A 17,848-nucleotide genomic window follows, 5' to 3' on the forward strand; every position below is an offset into this window, starting at 1 on the left:
GGCGTCATGGGGAGGTGAGGAAAGCAAAAGGAGAAAGCCTATGACCTAAAACAGTCTAAGGAGAGAATGGGGAAAATAGGAGAATGGCACCTACTACTCTTAACAAACACCAAAGGAGCTACATACATGCACACACAATATAGATCCTTTTACCAAGTCCAATTTTCAAAGAGGCTTTTATAATTACAATGCACCCCACCCCATATTTTAAAGAAACAAACCAAGCTTATGATTTAAAAGCCATTTTATCAAGGATATTGAAGGTTAGAGATTGTATACATACAAACTTAAAACATGAAACAATGCCCCTCAGGTTTGAAACACTCTGAAAACTGAGCTATAACATGATTTTATAGTATCTTCTTTGAGTTTTACCTCTTGATACCCATGTGTAACTTCCATTAACATTAAAGTGCAGATTTATATGTGTTCATCAGTGGGCGTGTTTATCTTTTATTGAAATAAAAGGGTCCAATAGCCACCATTTATTTTAAGAGAATGTAGAAATTGAAGAATAGCATAAAAGTCTTTTTTATTTTAAAAGCCTAATGTTTATTTACTACTCTTCATCTAGATGCCACAGCACTCAAGAAACTTGAACTGATATTCACACAATACATAATAATCACTTGATGCACTAAAAAAAAAGGCAGCTGCTTCTTAGGCTAATCCATGCTACATAATACCTAGGACAGTACATGATAAACACCATAGCCAATTGAAATTGCATAAGCAATTTTAGTAAGTACAATAAAAGACATACAGCATCATTCAATGTTAAGTGTTTTCATAAGCAATGGTGAGAGGTGCTAACCAAGGGTACAATGGGACCCTCTAAAGGGCACCATGGTGGGGCTCATTCAGATACAGGTCCCCCCATTACCCTTTGTTCTTTTAGCTACAGCTCTCACTCCTTGTTTGTCATTTGAGTGGGGATTTAGTCAGATGAAATTCCTTAGGATTATAATAGGAATTGTTTTGTTAAAAGCCTGGTAACCAATTGAAAATACTAACCTCCTTCCCCCACCACTCCCCAACAATCTTTCTTTTGAATGACCATCAGTTGTTTCAGAAAATAAAATATACCCTATATTGTATAAAGTTGTTTACCTGCTAGTTATCAGGAAATATTATTAAGTTTTATTGCTTTAATTACAAAAATAATAAAATAAAATTCATATGCAATAAAAAAGGATTATGCAACAAATACCTGTTTGCAAATTGCCTTGGGACTGTTTATGGAGTGGTTTGGCCTAAGCAATTACTAAAACCAGATTTGAATGCTATTATAAATAGGAATAGGCTTTCCTTACATAACTGGTATTTATATTTATCAATAAAAGCTGAGACTTAAAGCTTGCAGTAATAACTTTGTGGGGAAAGCAGGGCAAATTTATTATCTGTGATCCCTTCTTTATCTCTCCCTATTACATCTGGGACAACTCTGTAGTACTTAGGTGATATGACTAAATCTTATTAGTAGAGGGTTTTTCTATTTTAAGCACAAATCTGGCATTAAAAAAATACCAAAGTAAAAAAATTAACATAGCAAATGTCAGGAAATTAAGCAAATTAAAAGATACTGTCAATAGCATACACCACTGTCAAAGGACTAATATCCCTAGTTAAACAGTACCAGGAATGGGTAGTAGTTTTGAAAGTAGATACCAAGGCAAGAGAGACATTTAATGTCAAAGCACAAAAGATATTTAGAACACAATAGCCATTATATTAAGCCATCAGTTCTTTGATTATTCTTTTATCATTTGTATAGCTGACAAAAATGGGTACAAATAACAGTAAAAATCTGTGAGGTTTTCATATTATCAGTTTGTACTGGTGCTAACTATGAATTATAACAAGCAGTACCATAAGTAAGATGCATTTCTAGCTTAATCTAATTACACATTTCAAAGTTAACTTATTTCAAAAAGTATAAACTACAAAATTGTTGATGATATTTAGCATTTTCAATACAGACTTACTTCTTGTTATTTTAAAACTTTCTCCTTCCATCATTGTTTACATGGCTGGTAGTCAGTATTACAAATTACTCATGTGGAATTATATTGCAATTAGCCTAAAAGAATCATAAGTGTGGAAAAAAATAATTTTTAACCTCATGTTAGTTTAAAAAAGAAAAACATTTATATGATAATTCCCTTGTTCTTCTGATGCAGAATCTTGACATTATTAAAGGAGTTAGAAGAGAACACTTTGGAGTAAACATTGAATTTCTCAATTTAATAATGTAGATGTGGTTCAGTATAATCTAAAATTAATTTGAAGCTAGTAAAAAAGAAGTATTACGTCTATTTTGTTCCCTCTTATTCAAATATCACAAGTGGTAGTAGTTTCCAGAACAGTATGCACAAAAGATTCAAATTAGATGTCAAAGTTGAATAAGTCAAGTTTGTCTATTATTTGAATGGGATTTAACTAATTTTTTTCTATTAACTACTTTATAGAAAATAATTTTTCTCTTAATAAAACTAACAGCTCTGTAAAATGAACTTCAAAAGTGGTGACAATTTCATAAATAGTATGATATTAAAATTGAAAACAAAGAAAATAACAAGTATGTTGGGGAAATTTAGAAGAATCATATAAAGAACATGTTTTGGAGAGGTAAGGATAAATAAGTCAAGTCTTAGCCAAGTCCTGTCTTTCTCTGCACCAAAAACAAGACAAATAAAAAAAATTAAAATGAAAAAATCTCTTTTATTCATTTGGCCACAAAGCTGCAATACAAAATGCAAAAGTGGTTTGTTTTCAATTTAGCTGCATTTTTTGATGTTTTACTGCCTGTGGAGTTTTTTCCCTGGAGTACATCCACATTTAAAGAACTACATGTAGAGATGATGTTACTATGACAGTAGAACCCCTGCTTTGGGTTGGTTTTCTAATAGCCGGGTTGATTTGCAATCATTCATTTATACTCTTTTGCCCACTCTCCATTATTCCTATGAACTGCATAGTCAACTGAGGTGAACTAAGTGGACAAAGAAGCAATATGCTTTTGAAATCCTCACTGAGGCATTCACATCCTTTAGAAAAAGAGAATCTCTGAGACTACTCAGGAATAAAAGAACTTGCATCTACCTTAAAGCTGGAACTTCCCTGCTGAGAGAAACAGGAAGAAATGACTGCATGTAATATCACTGCAGCTGCAATATTTCTGAAGTAGGACGTTCAGAAAAGGGCACAAGCTATTAATGTTTCTAGAAACATCACGTTTAATTCCTCTGCGAAAGATTTAGCAGCTTAGTGAAAAGAAGCAGCAGAAGGGGCGGGGGGGGAGCTATGAAAGAATAGTTAGTTCTGCAAGGAAATTTGCTTAAACTAATATTAGAAAGAAAATAATTCAGAAACCGTTGCCTCTAATAATCTCATACCCCAAGGCTAAAAGAAAAGGTCATAGCTAATTGGAACAAAAGCAGCTTTGGACACACAGTTAGGAAATGATACTCTATGATGGATTTCACCCAACCACTACCCTTTTTACCTTCAATTATGCCAGGACATGTACCCCATATTATGGATCCCAGAAAAGAATCCAGAAGACGTCACACTTCAAATTTGAGCTTCTATTTTCCCCACCCGACATTTAACTTTTATAACCCAATCATCTAGTAGAACAGGACCTATTTGATGGTCAAGAACTGAAGTTAAATAGCAGTTTGAAGATATGCATAATAAAAGTATTTTTGTATAATTTGATTTTGAAAAATAGCAATCAATCAATGATGCTACTTTACAAGTACCATGCTTCAGTTTAGGTAAACAGATAAATGCACACAGTGTAGAATCCCCCTTCTAACTCAAAGTTAAAAACAAAAAGTAAATGAGCATGGGTGTTCATTTTCAAGATGTCAGAGAAACATGTTAAAATATCAGTTGGCTTATAAGGGAAGTGCTTTTCATTTTTTTGTTTGTTTTATCTGTCTTAATAATCAAATACTTCACTTGAAATAGCACTGAATTATGACCTGTCCTTACTGAATGTGAAGAGACTTTAAAAAAAATGCTAAATCTATCAACTGCTCTACTTGTTGAAATCTGCAACTTTTCCTTTTTCATTGATGACATTTTTACCTGTTATGCTGTCAATAAATGTGCACCACTGTGTGGTTGGAAGAAGTTTCATAAAAATATATTTTCCCCTTTGAGTTTTTTTTAAAGAGAGTATAATAGAAGTTCATTGGATTAAACAAAAGGAATGAAGGGAAGGGAGGGGGGATGGGAACAGGAAAGACAGCAGAATGAATTGGACATAAGAAAGCTATGCTCATATATGAATAAACAACCAATGTAACTCCATATCTTGTACATTTACAAGAATAAGAAGCTATCCTCCATGTATGTATAATATGCCAAATACATTTTACTGTCATGTATTTCTAAAAAGAAAAATTCAAAATTAGAAAAAAAAAGTGTACAATTTTTTGAGAGTCAGATAATTATGTAGTCATTTTGCAAATGTCTATACTAATTGATGAAATCACTGGCATAGCGATATAGAAGGTTGCTTGTCTACTTGATGCCTTACATAACATCACAAGCACTTGTAAATCCCAATTATGATGAAATAATTTTTAATAAAAGGCTGGGAGCCAAGAGTTCTATCCAGGAATTTTTCTCTATCCCTTTTGAACATACTTCATTGATTGTCCTACCCTGCTACTAACACCAGAATAATTTCCCATAAAGTAAGAGAGCATTTATTTGGAGTAGTATGTACTGTCATGTCAGTCTTATCCTCCCCCTCAAATAGACAGAATGCTAAGATGGAACAGAAATAAATAGCCCTCAAACAATGCTGAAGCAACTGTATTTATTTCCTGCTTTTCTCACTCAGAGCTAATGTCTGAACTATGGAATTAGGATAATGGACTTGTGAAACAGTTCTGTGAGCAAGATAAATGAATGAACAAGAATGTTCTGAAGCAGAATGTTCTGAAGCAGGTGGAGGGAAGTGGCAAAGTGGTATGCAAAGGACCCCAAGAAATTAAGAGAAAAATAAAGAGATTGGAAGCCTCAGGATAATCTACACCATACAGAATCTGTATGGGCAGCATTTAGTTTGACCATAATATTTTCTTCTCTGCTTTGTATCTTCCCTTCCCAGGAAGTTTCAATTCTAAATAAGCCATGCAAACTAATCAATAGTATTTATTAATGGCTAGTGAAAAAATATTCAAATTGCTAGATGGAGTATTTTTCTTCCCATTTGTCTTTCCTAGGCTGTATCACACCTGAATTCAACATTTTTTTTAAAAATATCTCTAATAATGTCCTAAAAATTCATGTTGGAACTTCATTTCTAATTTTATCTTCTATCTTGGCCCCATTACTCACTAATTTGTTATACCAATCACTAAGGATGGGCATTTTCTTGGTGACTTCATGTTGGGGGATTAAAAGATTTAGTTAAATGAAATTGTGTTAATGCACTTGATACGTGTTGAAGAATTCACTTAAACTTGGACTAAAACAATAAAATGTACATAACAGAATTTTTTTAGTCCTTTTTCTTTAGGATTCAATAATGTTTATGTTTGGTACAATAAAGTAAAATAGGAAAAATTATATATAAAGCACCATCATTTTTCATTATCTCTGTCACTGAAAATAGACCTGATATACACAACTGAGATGATGTCACAAACATGACTAAAATAAACATTGGATTATCCAAACAAAATCATACTGATTACTTATAGGTAAGCTCCACATATTTAAATATACTCTATTAGTTTATTATGAAACAAAATAAGCATGCACATTTTTGATTAATAGCCATTAGGCTGGTAAACCTCTAATACGTATTATAATGTTGCAATAAAGGAGAAATCCATGTATAATAGTATTAACTTTCTAAACAACTATATGGCAATCATATCTATGCTTTTGTGCTTTTCATTTCTTTGTGTCCAGGATATACATTGACTTTTTGAAGCCACTGCAGAGTTGTAAATAATGTATGAAATAAAAAAAATCTTGTTCATTTCCCAGAGAGTACTGTATTGCTTGCAGTACACTACATCTGTGCTAGACAAACAATAGAACAGACCAGTAAAGCTAAAATCTCAAGCTAAAACCTTCCCAGGTGGAAAGGGAAATACCTTCGTGGATACCAGAAGTCCCTCAAACAAACAGTTTAAATCCTTAGAATGTTCCTACATATTAGGAGAAAACCTTAAATTTCAGAAAGATCTGTTCTCCTGAGTAATTCAGCAAGAAAGTTGGAAAAGCAATTAATTACTTAATGCTATTCTAGGAAGATTCACTAACTTCTTTCTGCTTCTGTCTTACAGAGTTTATTTGCAAAGACTTATGAGAAGATATGTTAAGCTGAAACAAAAAGGCTGTGATTGTCATTTTACTTTTCCTTTATTTTTCCTGGTAGAATTTAGGAATTTTGTCTTCTAAATAGCTAGGTGTTAGTGGAACAAACTGGGATTGAAGGTAAGAATGACAAAGAGGTGGCAGTCAAATGCAAGCACAAAAGAGGTAAGAGTAATGACATATAGTTATATTTAGTTTTTTATATAAAGTTAGCACTTTTATTCACTTAGGAAGCCTAAACATTACTGAATAGAAAGGTCGTGTGAAGGTAACATACATAGGGCATTTGAGTTTGCCCATAAAATAAACTCAGCTTTAATGGAATTCCATTTACTATGATGTAGAATGAAATTTCTATTTCCTTCATCCCTCAAATTTCAAACTTCAGAGATAGCTTTCAGTACAATAAATTGAAAAGGCTTTCTTGTAGATTCAATATTTTTTGATAATTGTGAAGTATTCACTAAGCAGTTATCAAGAGCATATACTATATTGAGTTATGTGCTAGATGTTGAAAATAAATCACAATCTTTTAATGGCAATATACAGTTATAATCTTTGTAGTATTTTAAAAATTTGTATCATCTGTATCTTGAAGAGTGTTGACATTGACCATAACCTTAAAATCTTTCCTGGGAAAATGGACTGTGTTATTTAGGCTCACTTTTTTTTTTTTTGCAAGTGCAAAAGGTACTGATAAATTATCAAAGAACATCCCCACTGTCCTGGACCTTCCTCCCTCCCATCTTCCCTTTTTTCCCTCTTTCACTTTATCCCCCTATTACTTTATGGGGCACAAGGAAAGGGACAAACCAGAGTGATGCTCAAGTTTTAATACACAGAAGATACATATCCAAAGTATAACAGAAATTGAAGGGCCAGGAGTACGTTCATTTACAGGTGAATCCAGCTTGTTTGGCCACTGGGCCAGCAGATGTAACTGTTGAAGAGAAAGCAGAGCTTACATTTTTTAACTTGTTTAAGGAAAATGCTAATATGAAAATGCTAATATACCAATGTATCCACATTAGAAAAATGAACCCATACTCAAGGCCACCAATTAAAACAATTATTTTCCTTAAGTTGTGAAAGCATTTCATTTTCTAGAAAAGTTTAGGTCCTTATGGCAATCTGATTAATACCTTGTCAGTTTTTGTAGTTGCAAATGCACGAAGTGTCTGCTTACTGATATCACAAACTTGACAAATAGGGTCCCAACCATTTATTCCTGACTTGAAGGTTTGTTAATAATCAGGTAGTTGTGTGAGCTTAGCTCCCAACATTAACATGTCCATGAATTGTTGACATGGATTTAAAACTACTAAGAGAAATGTTCTGCTGCATAATAATTGCTTGTTCTAAGTTTTCCCACATTCCAATATCTAAAGGAAGCCTGCTATATTCATTTTCTCATAAAAATCAACTGGAATTGACCTTATCTCCTACTGTCCTACAGAGATCACCAATGAAGAAATGTGCAGCAGAGCTGATTATATTGTTAGGAGAACAGACAAGCAAAAAATGATTGAAATTTCTACAGAGAACATCATCAGTGCTTGCTTAGAACAATTTTGCATATAAATAGCACATAAATGGTCTATTTTCAATTTGTTCACTAGTTGTCAAAGAAAGATCAAGGACAGTCTACATAGCAATCTTCTGTTTCTAGCATCTTTAATGCAAACCTAAATCTTACTAATCAATGCATATGTATGTGTTCCAAAAGTAAAACTTCGTGAAATGAGATGAAGGCAAAACAAAACAAACAATAACAACAACCAAGCAAAAATCATATAATGAACACAGACAAACATCAATTACAAGATTCTAAGTTAAATGGTTTTAAAAATTAACAGCATTTTAGAACTCACTGCAATCTGACATCTACACCATCTCTCGTCTCCCTACCTCAATATACTCATCTAGTACTGCTTTTGCTAAGGTGAACCAAAGAATTCCTGATAGTTAAATCTAATGGATCATTTTCAATGCTCATTTTATTGATACTCTCAATTATATCTGATGCTACATTTTTTCTTTGAAAAGCTCTACTCATTTGGCCTCTGTGATACCACACTGACTTTCTTCTCATCTTCTATGTTCATAATCAATCCTTTCATGTTCTCTTTTATGGGATACAGCTTCCAAACTAATTCTATAAATGGATAGTTTTCTATTTTGTAGGATATTAAAATCACCCAAATAAATTTTAAAGCATGCTGCTACCCAGGTTTCAACCCAATGGACTTTTATTTGATTGGTTCAGAGAGAAATTAGATGTATTTTTTAGAAGTACCTCAAAGTGATTCCATTGTGGGGCCAGGGCTGAGAACCAGTGTTGCCATAAATGTTTTCTCCTGAGTTCTGTCTTTGTTCCACTGTTCTATTCCTTCTTCTCAGCTTATCTCACTCACTCTCATATTTATAACCATCATCTCATCTCGGTCATATCCCTGAGACTCCTGGTATTCACTGACTGATTATTGTCAAGGAGTAATCAAAGAGTAATCAAGCTAACTCACACTGCTGACAACACTATGTGGCTGGCCTATGGAGTGTTTGATTTGCCTGTTCCCTGCCATCTCCTTTATTTACATATGTACTAATAACCGACCCACCCCTGACTTTCACCACTTGCAAACCAGTCAATTCTATAATTAATGAAGATTTTCTAAGGATTATTCCCATAGTTTTTGCTGCCTTCTGCACTTTGCTCTCTCCCCCAGGTTCTGCCCAGTTAATTGAAGAATATCTCTTTTCTATCCCAACCCATTCTTCTCTGGGGGCCACAATTGATCTTCATTTTAACTTATGAGAGTTAGACAGTTAAAGCTCTGCTTTAGAAGGGAATGAAACACACATAACGAGTGAGAAAGTGCTTTCTTCCATGTGTAACACTAGGTATTCTAGACTGATAAGGTTTTTAGCTGCACCATGCATTGTATGCTCAATAAACATGACTGAATTAAGGGGAGGTGGTCACATATCTGGACGAAAAATCAGGCATAATAATCAAATATGGCAACTTCATGTAAGATCTTTGAAAGTACTTAAAGTTTCCTGTCATAATCTCTTATAGAGATAAAATTTATGTTTACATTCTCCTTACTTCCTTTCTTCAAACCTCAGCATTCAAGGTACAAAAGACATTCTTCCTTTAGAGAATCTAAAGAGTTCTTTTCTGCAACAAACTTTCTATCATTGCCTTCGTACCCCTTTATATTTCCACCCTGTGTGTTTGCCATTTTCTTTTATCTAAAATGTCTTTCCCTCCTGTTCTCTCATACACAAACTACTATTCTTCCTTGAAAATACAATTCACAAGCTACTTTCATCATGAAACTTCTTGAATTCTCTAGGCAGTTTTAGCACTTTCTGCACACTCATAGTATTTATATCATATATAGTAATCCCTCTATTTCAATGGGTTCTGCATCTGTGAATCTAACCAACTATGGATTAAAAATAATGAAAAATAGCATCTATAATAAACTACATTTTTTCTTATATTCCTTGAATAATGCAACATCTAAACATTTACATTGTACTAGGCAGAAGTAATCTAAAGATTATTTAATGTATCTGGGAGGTAGAAGTTATCTGAGATCATGTCAAGTATATGGGTAGGAGGATGTGCACAGATCATATATACGCCAATACTTCACCGTTTCATATGACTTGAACATCCACAGATTTGGGTGTCCACTGGGGATCTTGGAACCAATCCCTAGACCATTGTAAAGCTCTGGCATTGTTAAAGCTTGTGGTATATACCATTGTGTCTTGACCCCTTTCTATTCTCAAATGGTAAATTATACCTTCTCATTTATATTGTTATCTTGCTGATACATACAAGTGGGATCATGTGAAGGATGAGAGAATATGTCTTTCTCATGAGATTCTGTGTTCTTGAGGGCAAGAACCATTCTTTAATCCATCTTTGCATTCTAGGGTACTAGCACTGTTGCCAAGCCACTAATAGCTGATCAGTTGACTATATTGGATGAATGCCATGATTTTGTTTGCGTATTTGTTTGCATTATATTTTTGGTCAATTTTAACTGTGCAGCAGAACATAATGAATACACTTTAGACTAAATGGTGTTTGGTGGGCTAGCATAGGATTTCAGCATTTACAAAGTAAAAACTGAGGAAATTCATGAGGGAGAGCTCATCCTGAGGAAGAAAGACCTAAACAGCTTAGAATGAATGATCAGCTTGGCTTATTAATAACAAAACAATAATAAGCAGAAGGGCATCAAGGAATGAAGATGATACTGAGTGCTACATGGAATTTGCCATGGGCTTATCTTTGGACCTTGCTTAGTGGGGCCATATCCTAGAATATCAAGAGGGCTGTAATTTAAAACTGTTTCTACAAAAAATGCCTGTAAGACTTTGAGACATAAGCAGTACTACTTTGGTACACAGCTGGAGTGCCTCCCTAAAAGAAGACAGAAGTACCTTTGTATATATACTTTGCCAAAGACCACTGTAAAGCTTTGGCATTGTGAAAGCTTCAGGATCCCAGCTGCAATAGAAAGCAGCAGGCATGAAATACATGGTATTCTAGGCAGAAGTGGAGGAACAGTAGTGGGTGATTGTCTTTATTTCTGAAATGTTCCCTGAGAACTTCCAGAAATGCTTCAGAGGTCCTGAATGTGTATGAGGAGACAACAGCCAGCACAACTGGGGTTCTGTTATTTATGTGAAGTATAGAGGCCTGGGGAAATGTGAGTTTTGTTTTGTTGGGAAGTTATTTTTCTATAATACTTAGACCTTGTTTTTCCCTCTGTGGTATATACCACTGTGTCTTGTCCTCTTTCTATTCTCAAATGGTAAATTATACCTTCTCATTTATATTGTTATCTTGCTGATACATAAAACTGGGATCATGTGTTTCCTGAGTTTCTTCTGTTTTCTTAAATTCAGTTTTCTTGGTTGCCCTGTGTGGTTCTAAAACCAAAAATACTTATTCTGTTTCTTGGTTTCATTTCTTCATAATGCTTCTCTTGTGAGTTGTATGAATGGCTAGAACTAAAGACCAAAATCCAGTCTTAGCCCAAATAGCTAAGTTAGATATGTACCTATTGCTGAGAAGCCCATTTATATTTCTTTATAGTAGGCAAGGAAAGAAGTCATTGGCTGGGGGACAACAAGCAAGTTCTAAGTATCTATAGTTATCTAGTAATAAAACTCATGTGGAGTTGTGCATTTGTATTTTAAGTGTGGTTCTCACTCCTGTGAGGTCTTTCTTTATGTGCTTATTTTCCCTATATTTGATCTTATAATGACAAAGTAAGGAATATTGGTGGGCAATTCTTTACCACATGGATTATAAACATATAGGACTTAAAAACTTAAGTGGTGATAAAGAAAGTCAAGAAGAATTTATCAAAATTCATAGATAAAAATTCAGACACTAGGTCTATACTAGGTTGTTAAGGGAAAATCAGATGTTTCTTTCACCCAAACTTCTAGAAAGAATAGTCTTTATGCTAACACAAAGGAGAGAGGAGAAAAGTTGGGGGGAAGTTCCTGTAACTTCCATGCTTCACAGGTACACTATTCCTATCATTATTACAGAACACTGCATTCTAATTAGATCATACAGTTTATAGTCACACTTCCTTGAACAGTATGTGAGCTCTTCAAGACAAATATCCTCTTTGGTTTTGCATCCTCAGCACCTAAACCAGTATATGGCACTGAGGAGGCATTCAATAAAACTATTTAAATGTTGAACGAATACTATCTATCTCCATAGTTTCACCATCTACTCACTGTGGAGCTCCTACATTCTGGCTCTTAGTTATATTATAATATTGAAGTGACATTCTTTACAAAGGAATTAGAAAGCTCCCAAGTAGAAATCACTGGGGTTTATCCTTTTTGACTCCACTATATAATATGTCATTGTTGAAAATGCCTACCCTTTCTGCCTTCTGAATACTTTTGTCTTTCTTTGCTTCTAGTACAATGTCTAGATTCTCCTCCTACCTGTCCAACTGGCTTTTGTCAGTTTTCTTCTTTGCTTTTAGCTCCTAAATGGAAGAATTTTCAAGGTCCTATCTTTGACTCTCTTGTCTTGTTAATAATCCCTCCAATAATCTCTTTCATTTCACAACGTATAATCAGAATGCTTATGTACCCAACCATTTCCTTATGAAATCTATACCCATATTTCTAAGAACCTTCTGTAAATCTTGATTTTGATGCTCTGCTACCACTTTCTAGTTTAATTTGTCCCCAAATGAATTTATCTTCTACTACCACCACTCCTTTTCCTGATCTTAACTGTTTAGTAACCTACTTGTCCTCCTAGTCAACTGAACTCAAAACCCTAGAGTTATCTTTGACTTTTAGATATTCTTCTCTCTCTACGTTATCCCCCTTAACAATGTTTCTGTAGATTCCTACTTCATTTCTTACACACCTATAGCTTAAATGTCATAATGCACAACTTTGATCATCTTCCTATGGCTGAAAAACCTCCATTAGATTCCTTTGCCTAAAGAAATACATGCTACACCTACTGTCTCATTTCAGTATTTAATGATGTGGTGCCAGCTTCCACTGTTGAAATCTCTATTCATCCTGCAAAACCTTTTCTTCCATGATTATTTTTCTGATATACTCAATAAAGCTTGTTATCTTCCTTCTTTGAACTTACATAGTATGTTATTAACACCTTTTGCTTTCTTTTATCTTCTGCCTTATTTTGTAGTCTTTCTGTACTTTTTATCTTTCTTACTAGACACAAGGTTTTTATAACTAAGGAAATCTTATCTTTATTATTTCTGCATCTTCCATCACATCTAGCATAGTTCCCTTCACAGGAACTATGCTCTTAACGGAAACAGCACACTCAGCTGAATGGGAAGTAGACAATATTTGGGAGCTCTTTCTAACTTATCTAATGTCACTGTCATGGTCTTGGGGAGGGGGAACAGGCCCAGTGTAGAAGATTTGTTAAAATTCAGGCAAGTAATCATATCATTGTTTAATATATTGATTTGCTAATAAAAAATACAGACTATTACCTCATTTTGTTTAAATCCACAATTGGAAACATTCCAATTAGAAACACAATAGTTGAGCTGTGTAAATACAGTAATTTCTATCTGTAACTGATAATAATGGAAATGGCAAGCAGAACAGAGTACATCCTTGCTGTTTGTGCTAGACTCTGATGTGAAACTTTTTGGTCTTTTTTTTTTTTGTATTTTACTTCCCTTGGGGAAAATTCCATTCTTCATAATTTTGCTTTTCTGCTTTTATCTCATCATGTTGAAATGGAAGTTATTAGAAAGGAACAAGGATTCTTGTGTTGAGCAGGGGAAGGGTAACAATTCCAAATCCAATGGGAACTTGGAAAGGAATCAAATAAGGTAACTAAGAAAGCAAAAACAACAGGGGACCTTCATGAAAAGATGACTTAGCTAGGAAATGTCAAGATGAAGAGGAAATCTCTAAAAGTCTGTGGCTCTGCCACTTCTATAAAAGAGGCAAGCAGACAGAAGAGGTTTTGAAGACTTATAAACTCTGTGCCTTCCCCTCCCCTTCTCTTGCTTCCTGTTCTACTGATGTCCAAGATGTTTACTAACTGTTGCCACTGCCTGTCTGCTGGTTTCTTTTTGCCTCTGCATATTTGCTGTGGCTGTTGCCAATCGGAATGACTGCTGTACTTAAATGCACCATTTTTGACCCTATGTGTTAATTGGGGCACTTTAGCTACAAACCAAAAATAACAATTTAGATGACTTGGAATTAGTACTATAAAATTATACAGTTTGTGAATGTATTCTTGGTGTTTCACAGTTGATGACACTGCATTCCCCAGAGTATCAGGCTCAGAAAACCCCCAAGGATTGATCTCTCTCCAGTACAGCTTTTCTAGAATCAGTATGAGGTGTGAGACTTATCAGGAAGGGGCCTTAACAAATGTGTAGTTTTAAAATAAGCAGACTAGAAAGATTACAGCAGTCCTTTTATGGCCCAGAATAACATGCTTTTACTTATTGATACAAAAATTACTATTTCAATTCAGCTTTCACTATTATTGTTCTGATAGTTCATCAAAGAGCAGTGAAGGTTTTTATTGTCCTTAAGAGGTGGAAGGTATTCTGATACCACCGTAGAACATTCTCACTTTTTAAAGACTGAAGATAGGTGGCATGGTTTCCTCATAGTTGTAGAGTAGTAGTGCTCTGGCATTCTGCCAGGCAAGTATACCTTAAAAATTTTATTATAAACATAAAAATACAGATTTCCATTTTCTTCTCTCCAATCTTTGACTCTTTTTGGGTTACTTTCAATTTCTGCTTTTTATAAGCAGTCTTGTGTTCTATCCAAAACACTTCTCTCCTCTACATGAAATCTTATCTTTAGGCTAATCTCGACAGAGCATCCATGAAGGGAAGAGATGGAGTGTTATCTATTATCCTTCGGGATTCACCCAAATGTGAAAAAGATTTATATAACTTAAATTTGCTTCCATCATGAACTTCACCATTGCCAAAAGCTTTCCTGAACAACTACACTGGGTTCTACTTCTCTCACTAGTTTGTTCAATTACAATGATCTTGGAAGCTATGAATTTCCATTCTTATAACAACTGCTGGATCAAAGAAAACTTTCTAAAGTATAGGCTATCCAAGTCAAATATTGCTAATTTAAATTAAGTAGTTTACATATTTACTATTATTTTTTCATTTATTTCTCCAATATAGTATCACAGCCCATGAAGAAGACTTTTAAAATCAACAGACCTAATTTCCTCCTCTACTTTAAGAAAGAAATGCACTGAAAACATAAAACCTCATGGTGGAGGTGGACAGTTAGGACTACTTGGATTTTCCTGAGAGGAACTATTATTTACTCAGCCATAAGGTATGAATAGATAAGGAGGCCAACTTTCTAGTTGCACTTGAGTGAGAGAAGTTTTATTTTGCTTCTTTTGTGTTCTTCCCCCCTCAAACCAATTTTCACAGTGCACCTTTATCTGTTATCAATCAATTACACTCATAAAAAATTGTTTCAGTGCTTTGTGATTTTTTGAGGGTCTTGAATTATCTGTGACTCTTCTTCCTTTATTAACATGGATAACAGACTATTATTTATATTACTGTACTACAAAAGCAAAATGGACTTTAGAAACGGGCACTGTCTAAGTTTCCTTACCTGTGAATAGATAATGTGACATCCTTGGGGCCAATTATTTTTTATGATTTAATTACACTCTTGGTTTTAAACCACCTTCTACCCAAACCACATGTTCATAAAATAACAATTAAATATTTAATATTAAACACAGTGGGAGTCCTTATATTTGATATATTTGCAAAGTGTACAGTTATTTGAAGATACATTTAGTGAGCTGAAATTTGCAATCATGTAGATGTAGATGCCTGCTGAGATTTCACACATGAAATGAGATCAACTGTTTAAAAAAGCCTGTATGGGAAAATTTCATTATTTTTCTTTTTTTGGAAGGCATGGGGTACTTGGCTCTGAACATTCAGATTTGATAAGACCATGTGAACTAGAGTAGATATTACCTGGATTCCTTGGAATCCGCTTTCTGCGGTCTCGGAATGCTGCACCTGATTGTAGGGCTTCTAGAAGATTATCCATCACACCAGTCTCATCACCCTCTGGAGGAAGGAAGAAATCGGAATTAATCTTGGAGCAATTAAAGCTAAACTACAGGAAAATAAAGGGAAAAACTCCTGTCAGATTTACACAATACCCCTAAATTAAAGACATATATCTGTTTTAACATAATGGATCCTGTCAGTTTCTGGCACCACAGACTACTTTGCTTATTACGCACCATTAAGCAAAATTCATGCCAATCCCACTGTTCTTTCAACTTAAAGACCTTGTCTTTTGTATTATTGATGACACGCTCAGTATGCAAATAAACAGTAGCTGATCAGCTACTGCTGCCTTCCTGTTAAGATTCTTATAAGATATTCCTAAGCAAGAAACCACTGACCCAGCTTAATGCAATCATTGTGCAGGGCACAATTTGATGAAGCAGAGTTACACAAGGTTAAATACTGATTGTATTAATACCTTCAGCATTCAACCATCATCTGTGATTATCTCAAAAGACACTATTTGCAAAACACATTTGCATTCAATTCCTACCTAATCCATATCCTATACTCATTTTGAAATGCTGACATTGTATAAAGAAAAGGTGATCACATTATCTGAAAGGCCACATTCTACATTTGAGAGACATCAGCCAAAGTCTCATTTCCTTTTCAAAATGTTGTCCTGTGCTTAAACTCTTCCTCTGGGAAAAAAACTGTTAAGAAGCCATAAGTGGTATACTCAAAAGATGTTCATAGAAATCCCTAACAGAAACAACATTTAAAACATTTTGTCTTACTCTTATCTTTAACAACTGTGGTAATCAAACACACTTTTAAGATTTGTTAGAGCATTTTTCTCAAGGTGTCAATTACCAAAAACTCTATTAAGCTGTGGGAAATCCACAGGGAACTGAGCATTCTCATCCCAAATGGCCTAACTGATGGAAATGAATTTAACTAGGGGGCTACTTTGAGCAGTAGCTAAATATGTGTGTCTTGGGTAGAAGATACTTTAGGCAGGATGGCTAAGAGGAGAAGGGAGGTGTGAGGGAGAAGACATTGTTTCTGATGTTACTCCAAAATTAAATCAAAATCCTTCTTTGGGGTATCAGATTAACTAAGGGGCATCAAATTAACTATGGGGTATCAGATCATAGGAAAAAAATCTCCTATGGGACAAGAGCAAGCTAAAATCATTTAACTTGAAACTTCTTCAATGTTATAATAATTTATTCTATTAAAATAAATTATATAGAACAGGATATTAAATACAAAACACGGGGAAACACAGAGGTTCTCAGGTCCTACATTTGGTGAAAATAGGACAAGGCAAGTAGAGCCCCAATGACTAAATAGGAAAAGAGAATTTATTGTGTACTTTTAATATTCAGTAAGGTCTCAGACACATGTGAACCATTACCTGTTCTTTTCAATAGAAAGAAAAGAAGAATTGAAAGAAGGTGGACAGGCTAGAATGCACCAGGGAGAATTAAATTTTATGAAGTAGATACTTAATTTAGAGATACTGAAATGTAGATTTCACATGGCTGGTATACAAAGGTGCCCAGGTGTGAACCCAGATCTATCAGGGAATAAGACTAGCTGCCCATCTTTTTTTTTTTTTTTCCCAGTCCTGGGGATTAAACCCAGGGCCTCAAACATGCTAAGCAAGTGTTCCACAACTGAATTACAGCCCTGGACCCGAGAAAGCCCGCTCCGCACAATAGCTAGCATAAATTGAAATGGACAAAGCATATGTTAGCCAGATCATAATTCTATGATACAGGATTTGAACACTACCCTAACGTCAGTACTATCTAATTGGTATATAATGAAGATCACAAATGCAAGCCATATCATTTTGCATATTCTGGCAGTCATATTAAAAAAATTAA

General features: G+C 34.5%; 1 protein-coding gene across 4 annotated transcripts in view; it reads right to left on the reverse strand.

Annotated features, from left to right (window-relative positions):
• DIAPH2 (diaphanous related formin 2) overlaps positions 1–17,848 on the reverse strand; it is an 813,387-nt gene that overhangs the window by 132,717 nt on the left and 662,822 nt on the right. For 3 of the 4 annotated variants that reach the window (XM_081278193.1, XM_081278192.1, XM_081278190.1), the window contains one exon: positions 15,909–16,004. In XM_081278193.1, the coding sequence (XP_081134319.1) occupies positions 15,909–16,004 (96 nt within the window). Of the gene's footprint in view, positions 1–7,173; positions 7,289–15,908; positions 16,005–17,848 lie in introns of those variants that run through there. The other variant, XM_081278191.1, reaches the window with a different exon arrangement.

Source organism: Spermophilus citellus, assembly GCF_964194105.1.
Source record: "Spermophilus citellus genome assembly, chromosome: X".
Lineage (NCBI taxonomy): Eukaryota > Metazoa > Chordata > Mammalia > Rodentia > Sciuridae > Spermophilus > Spermophilus citellus.